At 36.8% G+C, this 23062-nt stretch overlaps 1 protein-coding gene across 3 annotated transcripts in view; it reads right to left on the minus strand.

Annotated features, from left to right (window-relative positions):
- The window catches only part of Col19a1 (collagen type XIX alpha 1 chain), a 315752-nt gene that overhangs the window by 93799 nt on the left and 198891 nt on the right, over positions 1-23062 (minus strand). For all 3 annotated transcript variants that reach the window (XM_078019810.1, XM_078019809.1, XM_078019808.1), the window contains one exon: positions 1501-1554. In XM_078019810.1, the coding sequence (XP_077875936.1) occupies positions 1501-1554 (54 nt within the window). The remainder of the gene's footprint in view (positions 1-1500; positions 1555-23062) is intronic.

The following is a 23062-nucleotide window of genomic DNA, read 5'->3' on the forward strand; positions in this document are numbered from 1 at the left end:
TTGGTAAAATTTTACATCAAGGGTGAAAGTAATACAGTATATGTTTTAAGTTTTTCTAGCTGACATTGTTACATGAGAGCCAACTTATTCTCATTATTTTGAAGCATGTATAAGCCCTATTTTATAACTGTAGGAGTCATTACATTGATTAAATTTAGATGAAATATCTTTTAGCTTACTTTTTTCACTTGTGCCAAGCCCTAATGTTTTGAAAAGGCTAGTATAGACTTATTTTAAAATGTTTAATAAAGGATCATAAAATATATCCTAAGCACTCTTTCTAATAAATCTAAATAAATGAGAAAATATAAGACAGGATAACCATCTAAAATTTACAAAACACAACAAATTGTCTACACATTTAATTTTAAATTTGTCAACCACAAATTGTCTAGGTCCTTATACTAACCTAATTTGATGAATGAAGAAGTAGGATTTAATTAGTTCATTACTTAACTTTTTTTTTTTTGAGCACTAGCTATTTTCAAGGCCTGATCTGGAACACAGTGTCTTTGGGATTTGTAAATAGAGAGGTGCAACAGTACTTAGAGGAATTTATAGGAGGAAAAAGCCAGAAAACAGGGAGAGAAGACACAAGAGTGACTGTCCCCACCTTTTTCTTTTTCTTTTTTCTTTTGGGATGGGGGATTGAACTCAGGGGTGCTTGACCACTGAGCCACATCCCTGGCCCTATTTTGTATTTTATTTAGAGACAGGGTCTCATTGAGTTACTTAGTACTTCTTCTTTGCTGAGGCTGGCTTTGAACTCAATTCTCCTGCCTTGGCCTCCTCAGGTGCTGGGATTATAGGCATGCTCCATCACACCCAGCTCCCCTCATTTTTCTTTGAGAAATAATATCAGTGATGAGCCATTGTGAATAAAAAGGGCCCTACTCAGTGGACATAATGCATCACACAAAGTGATCAGATCACAAATACTCATTATTGAGTGACGAATCCATTGAGGATTTCATTCAGACATGGTTATTAACCCTTGTTCTCTCCCTGTTGCTTCCTTGCAGAATCAGGAGTACAGTGGGCTTTGCCTTTTGTACTCAGAGACCTCCACATGGTCATTCCATTTATCCCAGTTGTGATGGAAAGAACTTGGGGAAGTTTAAAGCTGTTCCTACTCACAGGAGGAGGCTCCTGCTGCTGACCTATGGTGTGTGAACATTTGCTTGAGATTTGTGCAGCACCTACCAGTTTTGATAAGAAATCCAACACCTGCTGTGATACCCAGAGCTTCTAGGCAGCAAATAATTGCTTTCTGCCTTTAGAGAAACTAGACAAAGGACATTATCAATGTCTGAACAACTGAACTTTGAATTAATCTCTAATTTATAGAAGTAAAACTTGGAGCTTATGATAATATATGGATATATATATATATATATATATATAATTTTTGCAAAAATTTTTTGCATGGAAAGATGTTTAAATACATATAACACCATAAACTCTCAGTGTATACAAATTGTGGGAAAAGAGAAGTCATACCTTGTTAAAATATCCACCAAGAGTCTGTTGTATTCCTTGTAATCCAGGAGGTCCCTGTATTAGAAACAAATCAAAGATAAATAAGTAAGCATTTACCAAGACAATGTGCATTTAAGTAACATACTTCTAAGAATCTTTGAAATTATGTAGTTAAGAAAAAGGAAGACTCTGTTTAGTCCAATATTCTATCAACAAGAAAATTATAGAGACACTAACTGGTCATCAGGTTCCTAAAGATTTTTCTAAGTCTTATATGAATCCAAAGAGAGGACCTAAGTGGGAACATGTAACATTTTACCAGAAGGTCAACTTTCAGCATGTTCTTTATTAAAAGGAATTATACCTATAAGAATCTTCCAGGGAAGAAGCTGTAGCTTCAGTTTATATTTTATTCTTCTCCCAGGGCTTTGATCACTGTATTATAGAAATGTGGGCCTCCACATGTTATTAACTTAGAAAATATGGGAGAAATATTTTTCTATTGATTTACTCTTTTGAGTCAGTTGTATGAAAATGAGCTGCACATGGACTTCTGGGCCAGAAAAAGATGTCTTCTATAAAATCTAAGACTTCACACATTTAAACACTGGTAGTTTTTAGTTACCCTGGAAATATTTCCTAAGCATTGTACTGAGAGCCTGGGATGGAGAAGAAAGAAGTGAAGACATCTGTCCATCCCTAAATCTTTTAGGAAGGGAGGGAGAGAAGAGTTTTCCAGAGATTGCATTTTGGGGTGAGGACCATAAGAAAATATAAAGCTTAGCATTATTTTAGATCAAGTAGTCTAAGCCAGATAGATTCAGCTGTCTCCAAAGAGAGGTTGCATATTTCATCTAGACTTCAAATACTAAGAAGAGAGAAAATATTATAGAGGCAAAGTACTTTGGGAGATAAGACACAGAAAGAGGAGGATTGAACAAATCCAACAATAGCATTATACAAGGATTATTTTTTTTAAAAGGGAATGAAAGCTTTGAAAGTGAAGAAAAAATTTAAGGAACAATTGCTAGCTATATTCCTTGATGCAGTAAATGCCTTAGGTATATAGAAAAAAATTAATGCTGGCAAACACTTATACTAGGTGCTTCTTATGAATGGCTTGTGACTGAAAATATGAAACCTTTGTATTGTGCCACTAAACATAAAGGACATAAGGATGTGGTGATGGATGTTCAAAAGCAGGTTGGAATAACTCTTGAGAAAATAATGGGCCTCAAGAGTAATGGAACTGAATATGATTGGAAAGACAAACGATGCTGTTACCTTGCAGAAATAAAAACAGAGCTAATGTCAGAAAACAGTTCTCATGACATTATATTTTTCATGTTATTTTTCCATCAGTCAGCTTTGTGTAAAGTATTCTAGGTCAGTTAGATGAAATAATGAGGAAAGCAATAATTGAGTAGGGGGTTGATGCATAGTTTATAGCCAAGAAAAGGCAAGTTAATAGTTCATTTTCAAAATTCAGAAGACATGCAGTTCCATACATATTGATCCTTCTGCAAATATTTGATGAGGCAAGGAAGAATTTTAGACACCATAGGTAAGAGAATTGACAGGTAGTTTAGGAGTCTATGTACAGCAGGCATTCAGTGACTGTGTGTTGATGATAAGGCCCATCAGACCAAAGAACAGTGATGGGGTGGGTAAAGTTAGCTTCACATACATTCTTTCTAGTAAAAAGTGAAAGTCTTAATAGTTAGGGCTCTCAAATATAGAAGAACAATTAATAATAAAGTCTCTTGAATAGAACAAAAGAATCAATCTAATAATAATAGCTAACATTTATATAGTGCTAATTGTATGCACAGTTTTATATGGATAAACTCACAAAATCCCTACAATGACACCATGAGGAATGCACCATCATCATTATTTATGATTCACAGATAAAGAAAACAAGAGCTGGAAATTATAAGCTGACTCAAGGTCTGACCACCAGTTAAGTGGCAGGGTTAATAGCTAACATCAGCATTGTGCTCAAGTCACCTCTCATTTACTCTGCTATCTTAACATAAAGACAGATTCTCAACCTAAAATCTTGCTTTTAGTAATTTTTAAAAATTATGAGCCCAAGAAAATATCAATGATCATTCTTTCATGGACTACTCACCCTACTAAAATTGGAAAAAAAAAATCAACAGAACTTGTACTTAGTACTTATGAGCCAGTACTGTGTTTAGGACAGGAGGGGAGGAAATAAGCTCTTTGCCTTTAGATATAGCCCTACTGTGTAGCTGAGAGAAGGAGATAAGACACTGTATTCCTTGCATCTATCTTCATGCATTCTCTCAAATCAGGAGATTATGCCTGAACATTCCAGAACACAACTGTACTCAAAACGAATCCTGTCTTTGTGGGGAGAGCAGTAGTCAAGGGATATCAAAAGCAGAGAGCTTTCAAAGGGGATCTGGAATACGGTAAGGAAAAAACAGCAGCAGAACAAACAGCATGGAAGGGGTTTCATGCTACAGAAAATTAACGGTGAATGAGAAGAGTGTAAACAATAAGATGGTGACAATTTTTAAAGAATTGCGTGAGACTTGGGTATGACTCTTAACAGACTTGTTATCCGCCCACAAAAACAGCCACGGATAGCTGTTTTTCATAAACACAGACTATGTTCCTCATCTAGAATTTTGATCTTGCTGTTGAGTTTACCCTTGGGGTGGGGTGAGAAAATATAGGTGGCTCAGTGAAGCTGCTCCCTCTAAAAACAATGGCAAGAGCACAACCCTCTCAAAAGAGCCAAGAGCCAATAGAAAAGTTTGAACAATGTTATTCAGATACCCAAAAGATTAATAAACCCACAAAAGTGACTTCCATATTTTCATTTGTTCCTTTCTTGCCATAAAATGTCATATCCACAAAGTTGTTGCTCCGAATGGGTTTGATCTGAAGCTTTAGGCTCTACTACTTAATCAGATGATGAGCATTTATGATGACATTTTCTTTCTTACTCTTTTAGTCACTAGAGTACTTTGAGTACCATAAATTCCAAGATTAATGTAATAGAGATTTACAGCTAACAGTCTATGTGCAGGCAGTACTTTATGCAAACTCTCCTAGAGGGCTGAAGAAACCCTGCAGAGACTGAAAGGAGACACTAGCATAGAGTGTTCAGGAAGTATATGTCTACACTAACTGTGGTTAAGTGTGGCAATGACTCACCTGGTTATTTTGAAACTGTCAGAAAGGAACAACCTCAGTCAAAGCAATGACCATGGATAAACACTAAGCACATATATGCCAAGAGCAGTTCTCTGTTTATGGTTAGAAAAACAGGATAGACCTTGGGGGGTCTTGGAATTGGTGGCTGTCCTATAGCTACATTACCGACAGATGTGTTCATTTTCTATCTTCTGTTCTGATTTGCAACATGGCTGTAGTAGATTCAAGGAGTCATTTGTGTCTAAGTTTAGCAAGAGCTGTCAGTCTTGTAGACTATCAATCAACTCCAAGGAAGCAGAAGTTAAAGACTTGTGCTAAGTGACAGTTCTCCTGGCTTTACAAGTGTCACTGTTATTAGTAGATGCTCTAGGGCACTTGAGAGGTAATTTTCTCTGAGGTTTGCATTTATAAAGACCTATCAAGAAGACAGTGAGATGACCCAGGCCCAATATACAGGCTACCTACAGAAGGCATGTCAGCCTTGGCTAATGCTCTCAGAAGTTCTAGGAAAACTGGTTGAAGATTTGTCTTGCTCACAACAGAACCCCACAGCAAGGCTGTGCAAAAATCATAGCTGTATAATTTCTATCTTTTGTGCAATTCTGTTCTACTCTATTTATACTGGGTTGGGAATGTTATGTTTTATATGTGATGTCCCCCAAAAGCTCACATGTGAGACTATGCAAGAAGATTTAGAGGAGAAATGATAGGTTTAGAACCTTAAGCTAATCAGTGAATTAACCCCCTGAGGGGATTAACTGAGTGATTAACTGTCAGTAGGTGGGTGTGGCTGGAGAAAGTGGTTCATGGGTATATATTTTGTATGTGGAGAGTGGAGTGTCTCTCTCTGCTTCTAATCATTATTTGAGCTGCTTCCCTCTGCCACACTCTTCTTCCATGATGTTCTGCCTCACCTTGAGCCCTGAGAAATGGAGCTGGCCTTCTATGGACTAAGACTTCTGAAACCCTGAGCTCTCAAATAAACTTTTCCTCCTCTACACTTCTTCTGGTTAGATCTTTTAGTCATAGTAGCAAAAAAGAAAAAAAAAAGCGAAAACAGGGAAATACAGGACATTTGAGTTAATATGAAGAGCACACAACTATAGAGCAGCTTTAAAATGTTAATGAACTCCAGGGAGACATACCTGTTCAGAGCCCAACTGTACCGATATGTAATTATCTGAGGGGTCTATAAACCTAGCATGGGTAGAGATCCTGAGGTTGTTTTCTACTGCAAAGAATCATATCTCATGTGATGAAATGAATTAAAAGTATATATAATTTGGGAAGTAAAAACTCTCAGCATTTAAGTACATTATAGTAACATTTAAGAAATTTTTGACTAAAATCTTGCTGGAGCTAGAAAACAGAAAACCATGGTGTCTGCCACCAGAGTTACCAAATGTATAGTGTCAAAACGATGAACTGTTTGTACCATCATCCTCTTCAAGGGTTACAGTATTGGCTGCATATTCCCAAAGTTTAAAAGATGAAAAGAGTCTTCTGTTAAAAAAATAAACTTCCTTAGTCCTGGGCTTACCTATACTCTCACTTTTCAGCCAATGCACCTCATATCACAGACCCATACTTTTGCCCTTTTACCCCTCACTATTCTTTGTCATGGGCTCTGTGTTCACATCATGGTTTGGGTCTTTTGGCTCATCTCACACTAGCTATGTGAATCAAGATCTCCAACTCCTCAGTCAACTCCTCTGCTTACTCACTGAACCTCATCCCAAAACTATTTTCCTTTCTCCCTTTCCTCTAAAAGCTCCCTTTAGTTCTTTATAACTTTGCTGACTGAGCCTCCTTGAGCCATCTGGACGCCACTTATCTCTATGCACCATAGCTCTTCAATTTCCTATTAGGAGTTTCTCCCATAATTCACAAATACATATTTTCAGGTTATATACAACTGCTTTTGGCCCTGTGGGTTTCCAATTAACTTCAGTAATGACCTTTGGAATACCCAAAACCTCTGTGAAGGAAGTTGTAATAAGCAACTCTCTTTAAACTATGCAAAAAAAAAATAGCTTTGCTTTAAGAACAGTTAGAAAGTCTGTTATTGGAAACTCATTTGGACTCACTTTCAAGAAACACTTCCAATGTTCTAATGGGCAGTAGAAAATAGAGCAGTCAGTAATTATTTTTCCATTGGTATTTAAAAAAAAATGATGAAGCCTAAACTCAGATACAGGGATGGCAACATGAAGCAACAACAAAGCTTGGAAAAGCTAAATGTCAAAATGAATTTTTTTCATATAAGTTTCCATCCATAACACATTATATATAACTTAGCAAAGCACATTTACACTGATTATAGTGGCTTGTGTGCCTGTCTGCAGACCTAGTTGGAATGAAAACTCATGAAGGCAGGAGTTTCAATCCTTCTAAACCCATCATAACACAAGCTGTGGTACTTAGAAGTTTCCCATATCACCACTCCACTCCCAACACCAAATGTTTGCTGAATTCAGGGAATCATTGCTCTTACAAGAAAAATTCTGCGAGGAAAGCCAATTTCTTGCTTGTTGGTTTTGATTTTAGTTATAAATGGTTTTAAACAGAGCAAAGGGCTTGCTGCTTCCAGATTTATAGAAGACAGAACCAACAGATTTAAATTAATCTAAGAATATGGCTAGTTAATTGAAAGCAAGGCTATAGTGAGTTCCAGTTAAGTTAGAAAAGAGTTCATGGATAGATTTTGACCAGTATTACAAGATATAAAGTTGCACTGTAATCCCGAGGGAGGGAAAAAAATCAATAATGCTCTTTAGATAGAAAATATTTGAGAAATCAATTCTTCCTCTTTTAAAAAAAGATCCTTTTTTTTTTTGGTCTTAGTATTTGCTCTAAATGAAATTTTTTCAGTGTCTCTTGGGATTTCACTTTGTAAATTAAATGGTTGTATCTTCATTATGGATTATTTTTCTGAGAATGCTTCTACTACAAATTTTAGTAAGTTAGGAGATGTCAACACCTGTTCTTCCCCTTCTACAAAAAAAAAAAAAAAAAAAAACACTAGAAACTCTGAATATGACTTCTGAGACCAGAAGATTTGAGTATTTATATTACATCTACTTTCAACACAGAGATCTTGATGTTTCATATTTGAGATTACCATGGCCATCTTAGGAAACATGGACCAGGTATTACATATTGAGTGAAATTTTAAGATTCCTAGAAAGGGCTCTTTTTTTCCTCTTAATATCTTGCAAACTATGGTTTATACCCAAAATTCCATAAAGAAAGGATCGTTCATTTGATTTTATTACCAAGGACATATTTGATTCACTGGCTAATACATAGAATCATGAAATCTGAAATTATCTCATTTTAAAATAGATAATTTCAAGTGTTTCTGTTCACATTGAAAATTAGTTGAGACCATTATGTTAAGAGATACAGGCCAAACTCAGGTCAAGGTTTGTATATTTCTCTCATATATAGAAGCTAGAAAGGAAGAAGGGGAAAAAAAAGGCAGGGTGGTGGTGGTGGGGTCCTCTACCTGTGTCTCATGCAAGTAGAGGAAAAAGAGGTGTGGGTGGTTGGGAGGGAAAGGGGAAATACTGAGGAATAATATTGGCAAATTATATTGTTATATAGTGTGCATGTATAAATATGTGACAACAAATCCTACCATTATATACAACTATAATGCACTAATAAAAACATGGAAAGAAAAACAAAACAGGAAAATCTTTGTCATACAATTTGAGAGGTTGGAACTGCACTGCCAAAAAGTAGTCTCTAACTACACATGACTCTAGAAGCTTAAAATATGAATAATTTGAATTGAGATGTGTTTTAAGTGTAAAATACACAGGCAATTTTAATGAATTTGTAGAAAACAGAATGTAAACTGTCTCATTAATAACTTTATACTAATTCTATGTTAAATAGTGTTTTGAATCTGTTATATAAAATATACTATTAAGATTAACAAAAAGAAAATTAGATCTAGCAAGTTCCAGATGATGAATATGTCTGCATATATTTAGGTCAGCATTCTTAAATGATGAAGTTTCTTTATAAAAGTCTTGAACAAAGAAAATCAGGAAGGACAGAAACAAAGCTGAAAGTTAAAAGTAGATGCTAATGAAAGAATCAAAAAAAGTATCAACCATTTTTCCTTGAAAATGATGGGCCAGGGGAATAAATCCTGGGAAAAAAAGACAAAAAATAATACAATGGCAAAACATGATAAAGTGGGGTACAGACAACAATATTAGCAAATAACAGTTAACTTTTAGAGTAACAGTTGTGTGAAAACTTGTCTTACATCAATTTGTGTTGCTATAACAGAATACTTGAGACTATGTAATTTATAAACCAGAGAGATTTATCCTCTCCCAGATCTGAAGGCTGGGGAGTCCAAGATTGAGGCCCTGGCATCTGGTATAGTAAGGACCTTCTGGCAACATCCTTACATGGCAGAAGGCAGAAATCAAACTAACAAGCTAGCCAAATGCTATGGGAAGCTTTTTTCAAATAATGCCTTAACCCTATTAATAAGATAAGGGCCAACAGATTTAGATCAATCTAAAAATTTGGCTAGTTAATTGAAAATGAAGCTGTAGTGAAGTTTTTATTAGTCACCTCTCAAAGTCCCCACCTCTTAATGTTTTCTACCTGAATTTTGGAGGGGCACATTTTAAAATCTTAGCGTGTATGCACATATTATTGCATTTAACTCTTACAACAATCCAAAAAAGGAGGTGTTATCCTTGTTAAATATACAGTAAAAGGCTAAATATCTTATCCAAGGTCATATAACCAGTTGACAAGAGCTAGCCTGACCCTACCCTGACCCATACACTTGATCTTTTAATTCTTCCATTTAAATTGGCTGATACTGAGCAGGTGATAGAAGAATAAAAGATTTCAGGTAAAATATCACAGGATTTCTCAATGAGATAGAGAATCAATAAGGGCCAAGCAGAGGGAGCTCTGAGACATGGTATAGATATATATTTTCAAAGATATGGAGGACAAGAAGAGATGAAGAGGAAAGCAACCAGAATGGGAGAAGGTAAAGGTTAAGAGAGAGGAATAACATGGACACAAAGAGAAATAAACCCTGAGGATTTTCATTAGAGAGAGAGAGAAGAAACCAAGCAAAATTAGCTGTGAAAGGAAAGGAAGGAAGTCAGCAAGATGCTAATTATCATCTTAAAATGACTTGAGGTTCTAACAACACCAAATGCGGGGCAAAGTGTCTTAGAATTTATGAGATGGTAGAAGAAAAGTGAAAATAGGAATATGTATATCTAAGACAATTTTGATGGGCTGGAACTCCCATAAGCATAAAATTGCAGTGAATAGTTGTGGGAAAGTTGTTACACAGGGAAAATGGAACATCCTTCTAATAAGAGTACAATAGAGCCACGGTATTCTGTTGTAGAAAGGAGACCTGTCTATCGGCAGTGTGGAAATCAGAGGATTTAAGTGACAACAATATAATAGTTTAAACATTCATCAAGGATATCTTATGGGGATTTCCCCTACAAAAAGCCATAGCAGTTTGGTTAGCAGCCAGCAGCCTGTGCTCATTCTTGGTTGAATCCCTGGAAATTCTGAATAGTACTGTGATCCGTGATCTTCTCACAGAAGGAGGTGTCTAGTTTCTTCCCACCTCCCAGTTGTACCTGCACCATTCTTGGTAAGATGGAGAGCTGCTAAGGATCTTGGTGTAAGATATGGCCAGCACCCCTGGTTCAGAAGTTCAGAAGCTGTGTGATTAACAGGTGAGGGATTGCAGCAAAGGCAGCTTCTGGATCTTGAATGAGAGTTTTTCACATCTGCCACTTTGGACATTTTTCAAACTCATTCCTCTGTGTATTCCAGGAAAGTGCTCACTTGAGCTAGGCTTGTCTGCTTCTAGCCTGCATACTGAGCTGTGTAATTGAGGGAACTCAAGCATAGGCAGTTTATGGTTGTATGAATAAGCAAAATACTCAATATGTGACCTGATTGTTTTCCAAAATTGCACAGTTCCTGGTTTCACTTGTCATTTCGGAACAGTAGTGGGAGGACGAGACTGTGACAGTGAATGCATTCAATGACTATAATTAACCCATTTCATAAAAGCAGATTTTCCAAATTATGCTATGAAGCTCATGTGTGTTTAACCCTTTATTTTACAAGGCAGAAAAACATCACTGTTGAAGTCACATGTTTTCCCAGGTATTGATCTAGTTGGTCTAAACCCCACTGCATTATTGATAGCATGGAATTATTTTTGACTGATTTGACTGGTTAGAAAAAGGAATGATCCCTTCCCTAATGCTGCCATTCTGATTATTCATCCATAAAATGTTTCAAACTCATCTCTCCCTGGTATGTTCTACAAAAGGAAAATATTATTTGTTAGCTTCCTGCAATATAAGGAGCAGCAGGAGTCTTTAGAGTGCCTTGCTACCCACAGAAGCAACATCAATGATCCAGTGCAAGGTGATAAAAACCACAGGGGCATGAAAGCTAGCAAGGATGTGGATGTGAGAAACAAATTATTTGTATCCAGTGGTGTCCCCTAAAGATGACCACCAACAAAAACCATACCTTAGGAACTACTGTGTCTCTACCTCCTTGTCTGGCCTCAGGAATCTCTCCACATGCCACCCAAATCAGGAAGAAAGTCATCTTACATAGACCCCATGGGCAGTCTCCACATATCAGAGCTTTCAGTTTGTTGACTGTAATTAAGAGATAACATTCACTCTTTTTAAAAGTATTGGTAGAATGACAATGCTTCCTGTGCAGAGAAAATGTAATTTCCAAGGTACACTGCTGAGACTTAAGATAACCGGGCTGATGGCACTGGCTCACACACTGCCAAGTTATACAGAGAGGCCAAGAGGATGTGCAAAATTCGAATAGCTGGGAACATACAGGATCCCTTTGGAAGAAAGCAAAATGAAAAATCTGCAGGTCTATTTGTAGTCTCCAATTTCAACTCAAATGTCTAATATCAAGTTTTCCCTCTGGTTTGTATGTTGCACCACATGATAAATCTAATCTAGAAATGACCAATTCTTGGTCCATGGAACCCATGGTTACAGAGAGTGCATGCAGGAGAGGCCCAGAAAAAATACTCAGTGATTTTAGTTTTCACTTAGCCCCTTTCCACAAAGAATTTCAGGCAACAGAGAAAACACTGATGATATGAGCCAGTGAAGAAAGAAGTAATTAGTGATCATAGCCTTTACTAATCCCACAGGATGGGTTTCCCATTTTTAAAATTAATTTGGAATACTATGCCGAAAGTTGTGAAAAAAAATAGTGATAAAATCTCATGAACCCACAATCTGATGTTATTAAAAGTACCAATTTGTCATATTTGCCTCAGATATATTCACTATTTAACAAAATCATTGCAGACATACCAGAAACCAGTTCAGACCTCATTTCCCACCACATTCCCTTCCACGTTGAGGGACCCCCAAGACAATGGTGAAAACTGTTACTCCTTTTGTCACATAATTTCTTTTAGTCTTTTCTTCATCCATACCAGATGGCAGTTACTATTGAGCAGAGAAAACCAACTGTAGGGGCTTCCCAGAGCCCCTTATTTGCTGGGGCCTTGAGTTTTCTTGGTAACATAGATAAGTCTTCTTGCCTACCTCACAAAGCTACACAGCAATAAAATGACGATGTAGAGTTATTTTTAGAAAGTATACCATCAAATACAAACTATAAACTTATTTAGGAAATAAGCCTCCCTTTTTGAATATAAAGTGCTCTGATAAGTTTGGTTGGCCTTTGATTTCTCAAACCTTAGTGTTTACCCAAACCAAAGAAATGGTGCTTAATTTATGCACGAGCCCAGCTAATTACAAGTTTGCTAACTATATATCAAAGATTTCAAATATTCTACCCTATCATTGGTATAATAACATAAATTGGTCCAGATGTCTTTAAAGTTGTTTTCAAGAACATGACTCTCCATGAAAACTAGTCAGTGGCCAGAGTATAACCACAATTAATAAAACACTTGGGAAATCAGAAAGTGGTAAATAATGTCCCATTGCTGCTGTTCAGAGAGAGAGAGAGAGAGAGAGAGAGAGAGAAAGAGAAGTAATTAGGAAACCAAACCCAAGTGCTGGATTTTGAAATCTCAACCTGATACCCGCAGCTGTCTCACATGCATGTCTATGTATTCTGTAGTCACACAAGGTGACACTGGAATTTTAGCAATGTTGACAACAGCTGTTTTGTCTGGGCCCATGACCCCAGTGGGGGACAAGTGGCAATAAAAATAATTAACTAGCCATGTCTCCATTTACAGGTCTTGTGTGTCTATATTTTTAAATCTGAGGATGTTATCTTGTTTTTAATAGGAAATGAAATTACTGTTCCCATTGAGTCAGATAAATGATTTGGTTCATTTTCTCTGAAGATATTATCATTACAGTGCATGGCCTTTAGACATTTAATAGACAGAAGAGCCAGGTTCTTTGTTGAAAGGAAAACCTAGAATCGTGACAAAACCTTGATCATGGCTTCTAGACAGGGAGCAAAGAATATGAATTGGATTTTGACAGAGACCTGATGAGCCTCGAAATGCATACAGTCACACACATATTTTAATAAGAAATGTTTCAGCCAGACATTTTTTTTTGTTGTCATCTGCTTTATTCAGCAGTCCAAAATGTGTTTTGGGTTACTAACTTGTTTTGGAGAGGACATTGCTTTATACTAGAAATAGTAATTTTGTATCTTGAATTCTCAGTACAGGGTAAATAAAGTTAGAGATGGAAAATATACAAGTTGTGGATAGCAATGCATAATGGGTACCAAGTGTATTAGTTCTATGATGTTTGAAGGCATGCATTTTCGTTGTTACAACTGTTTATCTGACTCAGCATGTGACCTATCAGCAAGGAATCCTCAAGGTTAGCTTCAGGGACAAAGAAAAACTGACTTATATGTGAAAATATTCTCCATATTTAATGAAAAGTATGATGTCCAGTGGACTCAGACAAGACTGAAATTTAATGGGCTACAACCAAAGCTTTGCCAGGTTTTTATGTTCTCTCAGCAAACAAGGCTGTTGCCTATTGTTAAGGTTGAGATATGAGGTGTCCCCCAAAACTCATGGGTGAGACAATGCAAGAAGATTTAGAGAAAAAATGATTGGGTTATGAAAGTCTTAACCCAATCAGGGATGGAATTAACTGAGTGGTAACTGAAGGTGAGTAGGGTGTAGTTGGAGGAGGTGTGTCATTGGGGCATGCTTTGGGGGTCTATATTTTGTATCTAGTGAGTGGAGTCTCTATGCTTCCTGATCATCATGTGGGCTGCTTCCTTCCACCCACTCTTTGCCATGATGTTCTGCTTCACCTTGAGCCTCAAGGAATGGAGCCGGCTATGTATGGACTGAGACCTCTGAAACTGAGTCCCCCAAAACACTTTTCCTCCTCTAAAGTTGTTCTTGTCACAGCTGTGGAAAAACTGACTAAAGCACTGTTCTACTTAGAGATTAAAAATGATGGGCTAAAAAAGATATTACGTTGAGGATAATTGATTTGTATCAGCAGGAATAATAATTTCATCACATGAAAAATCAAAAACCAAAATTAACCACCTCAGATTAAAAACAACAACATCTAACAAGTACAAAAGGGAAATGTGATCAGTTGATTATTTTCATTGCCACCTGCCCCCCCCCCTCCTATTCTTATAAGGCCCTGTGTGATAAAGCCACTTGACTCTCAGAGTTTTTTTCTGGCACTACAGTTCTCTTAGCTCTTTTATATTTAGTAAGTGCATCAAGATTTTCCCCATCTAGAGCCCTTTTCATGTCTGGATCTGATTGGACAATTCTTGTCACCTGCTTAGAGAGCCCTCCTTTGGGTCTCTTGACCAGAGCGATGCCTCTCTTCCTTCCAAATATTTATCATTTGGAGTTTTTTGTTTGTTTGTTTGTTTTAATCAGAGGAGTATGCTCCTCCTTTATCAGAGGAGTTTGCTCCTCTACAGTGCCCCACAGTCAACTGAAATTGTTTAGTCTATTATTTAATTGCTTAGCAATCCTGCTACACCTTCCCCTCTCCTCATAGCAGAATGTAAGTTATTAAAGGTAGAGAACTTTTCTGTAGCTTGTTTGTTACTTTGGCTTTCTAAACCCCTATATATCCATTGTTTATAACAGAAAAAGGGAAACCTGCAAGCCTGATCAGATCAAGACTTATAGACAGGATGCTAAGAATATGAATTAGATTTCCATGGAGACCTGATGAACCTCAAAATGCATTTGGTCATATACAGGATATGTGATTAACATCTGGTACATGTTCAATCAGTAGTTGTTAATTACCATATTCCCTCTCACCTGTATCCATTCAAAGCCTTCAGCAGATATCTAGAGGCTATAGATAATACCAATCTGTATATGTTTTTTTTTTTCCTTTGGTACTGAGGATTAAACCCAGGGGAGCTCTACTACTGAGCCATATCACCAGACCTTTTCATTTTTTTCATTTTGAGGCGGGGTCTTGCTGCATTCCACGGGTTGACCTCACATTTGTGATCCTCCTGCCTCAGCTTCACAAGTTGCTGGGATTATAGGTGTCTATCACTGTGCCTGGCACAAATTTTATAATTTAATGCCTCTTCCATCATGTCATAGTTTTTGTAGTCTGGAGTATAATGGCAAATTTAGCAATAATTTCTTTTTCCTTTTTCATAATTTCACAAAGAGATTTGTTCTTGTCATAGATCTCAGAAATCTCAGCTTCCTTTTTATTTCTTTATTGAGAATTTCCCCCTTTTCACTTACAGCTTCAGCTTTTCTTTAGTATATCCCAATTGCAAACATCACCGTTCTTGAACTTTAGGACCATTGTCAAGTAAGATAAAGGTTGTATAGTGTGAATTCAGTGGCCAGAGGTGATCCACATCCTGGGTGGGACAGAATAGGATGATGTGATATTTCATCATGCTAATCAAAATGAGGTATAGTTTAGAACTCATGAACTGCCTATTTCTGGAACTTTCCATTTAATATTTTTGGACCATGGTTGACCACAGTTAACTGAAAGTATAAAAAGCAAAATCACAGATGGACTCACTTTTGTAAATGAATCCAATTTTATATCCTAAATTTATTATTTTAAGCGTGTAAACTGCTATGTAATCATACCTTTTTAGATTATGCAATGATTCATGCTTTAAAGGTAAAAGATGTTCCACTTAAATTAAGTTAAAATTAAAGTATAAATAACATGATTTTGTATATTTTAAATCAGATCAGTGTTTTAGAAAAGAAGCACAGATTTAACTGGAGTAAGTTCCTATTAAATTAGTGCTGCAGAGTTTTGTTGGTGTTTTGTAACGGCCATTTTAGAGGTCCGTGACCTAAGTAAAGATTTTTCATCTCAAGAAAGTATCATGTTGACATTAAAAATGGTACGGTACTTATATTTAAGGTACAAGATAAACAGAAAGTGCAACAAAATCTTGAAAATTGTATTGATTTATAATTAAGCATAAAACACTAAAAAATTTACATAATCTGCAACATCCTCCCAAGATCTGTGAAGTGTCATTTTTTTTTTTGCTTAGAAATTTCCAAGTAGAAACAGTAGAGGGAGCTGCTGCCCTATGTTACACATTTCTTGACTTTACTGTTTTCAACCTAAATTGCTATGCACTGAAATGTGACACATTTGAGCCTACTGCTCAGTTCTCATACTGCAATAATGAAACAATGCACAAAAACAATACCAGAAAAAAAGAAAGAAAAATCAAAAGGCCTGCCTATAATAGAAAGAAATAATAACACATTTTAAAATTAATGTGGTCTTTAATAAACGCTCCTTAGAGTGATGATGAATGAGAAGTAAAGTTAATGTCAAATGGGTGGGCTAATACATACTTCCTTTAATGGCTCATTAGTTAAATTCTCTGGCTTTCCCTCCTGCTCCGCCTCATTTCCAGCTGCTTTCCCTTCTTTTCTAAAGAAACTAAAAATCAGAATACTTGAAACAAAATATTCTAAGTCTTAAGACTTGTCAAGTCTCATCATAATATGAGGCCACTCTGTTCCATTGCATATGCCACTGAGAGACCTGGAAGGCTTTTTATGAAAGAATTTTACTAGAGTATGAGGAATAGTAGTTGAGACCATCACAATTAAGAAAACACAATAGATCATGGATAAACAAACAAGCAAGAAAGAGGTTGTAAAGCTGAGGAGAAAAAAAATATCACAGAATCCTTAGGCCCAAAATGTTAGTGCTTATTTGAGAATAACTTTTCTATCTCTTCAAGAGTGGCTTTACATATCTAGAATAAGTATTCCATAGGTACAGTAATCACTGATTTAAGCAATGTGTTGATAGACAAATTTTTGCTAATTGTATTTTGGGAAATTAGTAAAGAGAAAAAAAATGTGTTGGTTCCATTATAGATTCAAGAGGAGCTCTTCTACCTACAATGTGAATAGGCATTCAGAATTAGTAATGGGTCTAAGTTACATTTAGAGAGAATTTTACACGTAGAGGAAAGTTTTTTCATATACATGCTGTTTCCTCCTTCTAGGATCTGTGGGAATTAGGCAGGGCAGGTACTATCATTTCAAATTTAGAGAGAAGCAAATGAACATGTGGACATGTCAGGTGAATTGTCTAGAATGAGCTAGTGAGGGATTGGATTAGGTTCCTCACCAGCATCCTGTACTGTCTCTGTCCTGATGTAGAACAGTGCCATGCAAAAATTCAAACAATGTTTTGTATATGATGCTTGTGGGCCAATCCTAGTCAAACCATAAACTAGAAACTTGTCTCTGATACCACTGATCCACCATGATGAAGGTGATTTTAGGAATCAGTTCCTGGGACTTAATTCTGGCTCCTTCGGTTAGACTTGTGTGATCTTGGGCAAATTATATGATGTTTCCATGCATCACTTATTCCATAATAGAGGATAACTTCTACTTCTCAAGATATCTGTGAGACTCCATAAAACACAGGAAGTGTCATATCTAACCAGAGCTGGCTCTTTAATAAACTCTCCTGGTTTAGTCCATCTCTCTTTCCTCTGCATTTGTTTCCTCAAAAGTTAGCACTATTTCTTCTCCTAAAGAGTCATTCAGCACTTTGATACTTTGGGACTCTGAAAAACTGCTCTCAGTCTTGATGTATTTGTTGGTATTATTAATCTAAAATGTCTCTACTTAATGGTTTCTCTCTGTTATGGCTTAAATGTGTCCCCCCAAATTTCAGGCATTGGAAACTTAACCCTGAAATTCATCTTCTTGGCATTTGGAGGTGGGCTTTTGTAAAGTAATTAGGATTAGGTGAGCTCCTGAGGGTGGGGTCACCATGCATTAGTGGCTTATCAGAGGAGGAAGAGAGGAGTGAGTTAGCAGCTAGCTATGTCCCACCACAGGATGCCCTCAGCCATGCTATGCTGCAGCAAGAAGGCCTCCCGGATGGCAGCACCATTCTCTTGGACTCCTGGGCCTCCAGAACTGTGAGTTAAGTAAAGGTCTACTTTTGATAAACTAATTGTTCTGTGGCAGTCAGCCATAACAACAGAACACAGAGTAAGACACTCAGCAATGCAGAATATTTGTTCAGGATAAGATGGCATATTTGGAAAATGTGGAAGCTTTTTCCTTTGTGAGATCAGCTTTGCTTTTTAACAGGAAGTTGGAAAAATACTTTAAAAACTATGTTCAACATAAGGGTTCATAGCCAACACTGTTAAATAACCTGTTTAGTTGCTCTTCAGTTACAAGCACTTTGATTAATTTTATTATATGCTGATTACATGTGTATAGATTCCAACAAAGTCTTCCCTAAAGATGAATTTTCCCTAAAGATAATGTTGCTATTAAATATGGAGAGCTAATTTGGAGCAATATACATGACTTTCATGAAACACTGACTCATGAAGACAATAACATTAGTTCAATAGATTTACTTTCATAAATATCCCCTTATTAGAAATCGGCTTCTTCTCTAGGAGATAGTGTTTCAGGGAGAAAAAGTTGTCCTTTCACACCACAGACACACCCATTATCCACACTGCCCCCCACCACTACCACACAATTAGATAAATAGAAAGTTGTAGGAAATTATTCTTTGTAAGCAACTTGCCTTTTTGGTACAAAAATTTCTTAAGAAAGTAAGAAAATACAAATTTGGCTTCAGTACAAAGAACCATAAGTGGAAGAATTGGTTAAAGCATTTTAATTATGTGAGTTGCTTCAGGCCATTAGAGACTTTTCCTTTCAGTTCTATGTCTTTTATTCTTCATCGACACTCCCCTAAATAACAACACTACCTTTGATTTAGGGAACACCTCTAAATCCCCAAAGGGAAGAACATCTTCTTGAGGACATTGATCAAAATGTGCTGTTATCAAAGGATTTGTGCCTCCAGATAACTCCAATTCCTTGGCTCTTTTCAGACAGTGACATCAACTAGACTAGTTTTCTCTTCTCAACTTTTCTAAAAATGAACTGCTCAGGCATAACATTAAAATTATATAAAATATTCATTCATTTGAGGGATATTTTAATTAATGTTTAATAAAAGAGATAAAACTAAGATTATTTTACATTTCATGTTGGCAAAAGAAATTCTAATGCATGCTTTAGGGATCTCACATGTGAGTCATAACCATCTCCAGTCCCAATTAGAATTTTAGCCCCTAACAACCCTTCTCTTGTTCTCTTAATTGCCTTCCTTTCTGCTGTGAGATGGGGCTCATGTCACACAGGGTACAATGTTGGAAAAGACAAATACATAGAAAATGACATTTGATCTAAAAATGTCCACAAACAGCCTGGGATTTCTCTTAAAAATCTCCCCTTCCTCCTCCCCCTCTGTGTATACAATCTATATCTCTCTATACAATGTAAATACCTCCAAGGGACTTGCAAACAGAGATAACAAATACTCTGCTAATACTTTAGAAACAGTAAATACTATGATAGCTTCAATGAATCTTGTTTACTTTCTTTGCAGTTCAATTCCAATGTTCCTCTAGAGTGACCTAACAATACAATCTGGTCCTGGGGCTCTCCAGCTTAGAATCCTCATACTTTTTCATGGATTCACCTGACTTGGAGAGCTTCCCCATGACCCTGGCTGCCTTTGGCTTCACTACTGCTGGCCTCCTGCTCTCCCTCCACTGGATAGCTCCCCACCTCCTTTGCCAGAGGCTCAGCACTCTGTTTTTGTCCCTGCAAAAACAGTACCTAGCTGCCAATAGTACCTAGTACCTCGTACCTAGCTTGATCCCTTTTCCCTTTCTATCTGCTTTTCTGGGCAATCCTCCTCAATCTTTACACTTCAGTTACAAATTCCTATAGGAAACCAGTCCTAACAATTAACTTCACTGAATTCTCTTCCTAAACTTGAATCTCCTAGGAGGCAAGGACAATGTCTTACTTAGCTCTGCAAGTCCAGCTGCTAAGGGAGTATTAGGCCCACAGTAGGGCCTCAATAAACGTTTGTGAAACAGTTGAACAATGTGAATTAGAAACAGTTAGGTTTTTTTTTTTTATGAGCTCATTTTCTTAAAATGTTCGTTATTATGACTTCAAAAGGACTCATTTTGAAGAACTCTCTTCATGTCTAGTCATTTGGGAAATAACAGTTCTCTTTATAAAGTACATTATGTTTCGAAAAATTAATGTGAAGGTGGCACAGAAAAATGTGGGAAGCCAATTATTTTACTTTTCTTTTCCAAGCTATCCTCAACTAAGCCCAAGTATGGCTGGGTACTCTACGGGACTTTTTTGCAGCATACTATTATACACGTCATCAATTTAAAACATCCAAAAGTTGGTGATAACTGTAACCCAAGGTGAAGCTTTGATGATTGTTGTATGAGAGAAAAGGCATTTCAGTCAGTCAGAGGTATCATACCAGAATCAGAAAGATTGAGAGTTTCCATAAACTGCAGTTCTCATACAGAAAATGAGCTGAGTTTAGCCTAATGCTTTTCATTCATATATATATATATATATATATATATATATATATATATATATATATATAATTTTCTGCATAGATTTTTTTCCTATGCCTTTAGTTTAGCAAAGGTATCTTATATTACATGTTAATAAACTACTTTTATTTTTACAAGTATGTATTCAGGATTTAATGAGTATTCTGTATCAGATCCGTAGCTGAATTTAAATTCTAAATTTAATACTTGAAATAATTCCTTCCCTCCAAATACGCTGGCAAAACCAAACCAAACCAACCACCAACCAACCAAACAACAACCAAAAAATCCTGTGGAATTACTATGAATCCTTTCATAAAGTCACTCCTCTTCCTTTCCTCGCCCCCACCCTCCCCTTTCCATGCCCCCACACGCTCTTGTTTGTGAGACTTGGGTTCTAACCCAAGAGTGTTCTACCAGCAAGCTACATCCTAGTTCTTTTCATTTTATTTTGAGATAAGGTCTTGTTAAGTTATCCAGGCTGGCCTCAAATTTGCCATCCTCCTACTTCAGCCTCCCAGGTAGCTAGAATCACAGACACATGCCAGCAGGCCCAGTACATATTTGTTAATCTTTGACATTCCTGAATGAACTCATTTGATCAACAGTTGAGAACTCATTCCAGAATTCAGTGTAATCCTCTTTTCTCATAGACAGTTGGCTAGCTTGTCATAAAGACCTTCATCATTCAAATTCCTCCCGAGACAGCAATTATCCTGTCTTAAAAGAGCATCATACATTGAGAAAAAATACACCAACGTCTAATCTTGCCTGTTAGCATTCACCAGCTTTCTTTTTTGAAAGATAAAACAAGTATTCAAAATCTTATAATATGTTCTCTATTTTGCCAAAAACATTGGAATAAAAATCAACAAAGATGATACTTTAAAGATTGAATTCTAGGATATCTAAGTCATACCCCCTTATTTTTATATCATATTAAGTGACACAATGCCTTCTAAGAGTATAATCCCCTTGAATAAATAAAGGGAAATGAAAATAAATGACTGGACACATATTATGTTCATTTCTGGCACATGACGATATCCTAAGAGATACCTGAGGAGATAGGTGTGGAGTCCTCTAGTAGCTAAGTAAAGTTCTGTTCTTTAAAAAGGCACTTATCTGGTCTTGTCTGTTCCTTTCCCTCCCTCTCTCTCTTTCTTCCTTCCTTCATTCCTTCCTTTTTCCTGGTATTAGAGATTGAACACAGGGCCTTGCACATGCTAGATGAGCCCTCTACTACTATGCTACATCCCCAGCCCTTCATTTTCCTATTTGAAAATTATATTTATTTGTTTATTCCCTTATTAAATAAATAATCAATAATTACCATGCCATAGGCCAGAAACTATGCTAGTCGATGGTGACAAAAATAGTGGTTTAAAAGAAATTACAGGGAAGTGGTCAGACAGATAAGGAAAATAACAGTTACAAAGCAATGTGCTATATCTGCAGAAGGTTCATGGTTCCAGGACAATGAAGGGTAGCCCATCAAAGGCCATGTAGGAGAACTGGTGCTGAAGCTAGTTATGAAGATAGTGGAGAACATTTGCAAAGCATGGCAAGATTACACTGCAGATTAGGAAGGGAGGAAGGGCATTGAGGAGGAGGGTAATGGTAGACAGAAGGCAAACCATGAAGGGCCCAGAATGGCAGGTAGGAGATATGGCATCCATCTTTCTTGAAGAAATGAGAAGCTATTAAGACATTTTAAGCCAAATAGTTTTAAGCTATTAAGCAATTTTAAGTGATTCAAGTCAGCATGGATTTGTAAAACCTGAGCTACATGGTTAGAGTTATGATTTAGAGATATTACTCCACTTAGACAAGGTAAAGGCAAAGAGACCAGTTGTTAGATGGCCCCCAAAATATAGATACAAGTTGCCTAGGCCTCATTTAAGGAGGTGGCCATGAAGATGGAGAGGAGAAGATGAATTTACAAAATATACATATTTTTATATATCCCTATATCCCCTATAGAGATAGAGGGTTGGCATGGTTTAGGGACTGTATATACAGAGGGTGAAAGAGGGGAAAATCTTAGAATTATTTTTAAAGAGAATTTTGGGCATGTTTCTTTTGTACTACCCCTAAGAGAATTCCACATGGAGATACTGAGCCACAGGATGTAGGCCTGGAACACTGGAGGGATATATGGATGGGAATAAATGATTGGGATTTATTAATTCATCCAACATATTGATGGGGACAGAAGGAAAATTGTTAACAAGGGAGACCCAAGGGATAGCCCTAGAATTAGGAGAGAAAAATAATTGTTATGAAGCCAAGAGAACAGAGAGTTTCAAAGAGAGCCATCCACAGAGTAAATTTCTGTGTGGCAATGAAGTAAGATGAAGCATGGAAGTGCCCTGGGAATCTGGCAACTTAGGGATTATTAGTGACCCGGAATCCACATCACTGG

This window comes from Ictidomys tridecemlineatus, chromosome 8, assembly GCF_052094955.1.
Source record: "Ictidomys tridecemlineatus isolate mIctTri1 chromosome 8, mIctTri1.hap1, whole genome shotgun sequence".
Classification (NCBI taxonomy): domain Eukaryota; kingdom Metazoa; phylum Chordata; class Mammalia; order Rodentia; family Sciuridae; genus Ictidomys; species Ictidomys tridecemlineatus.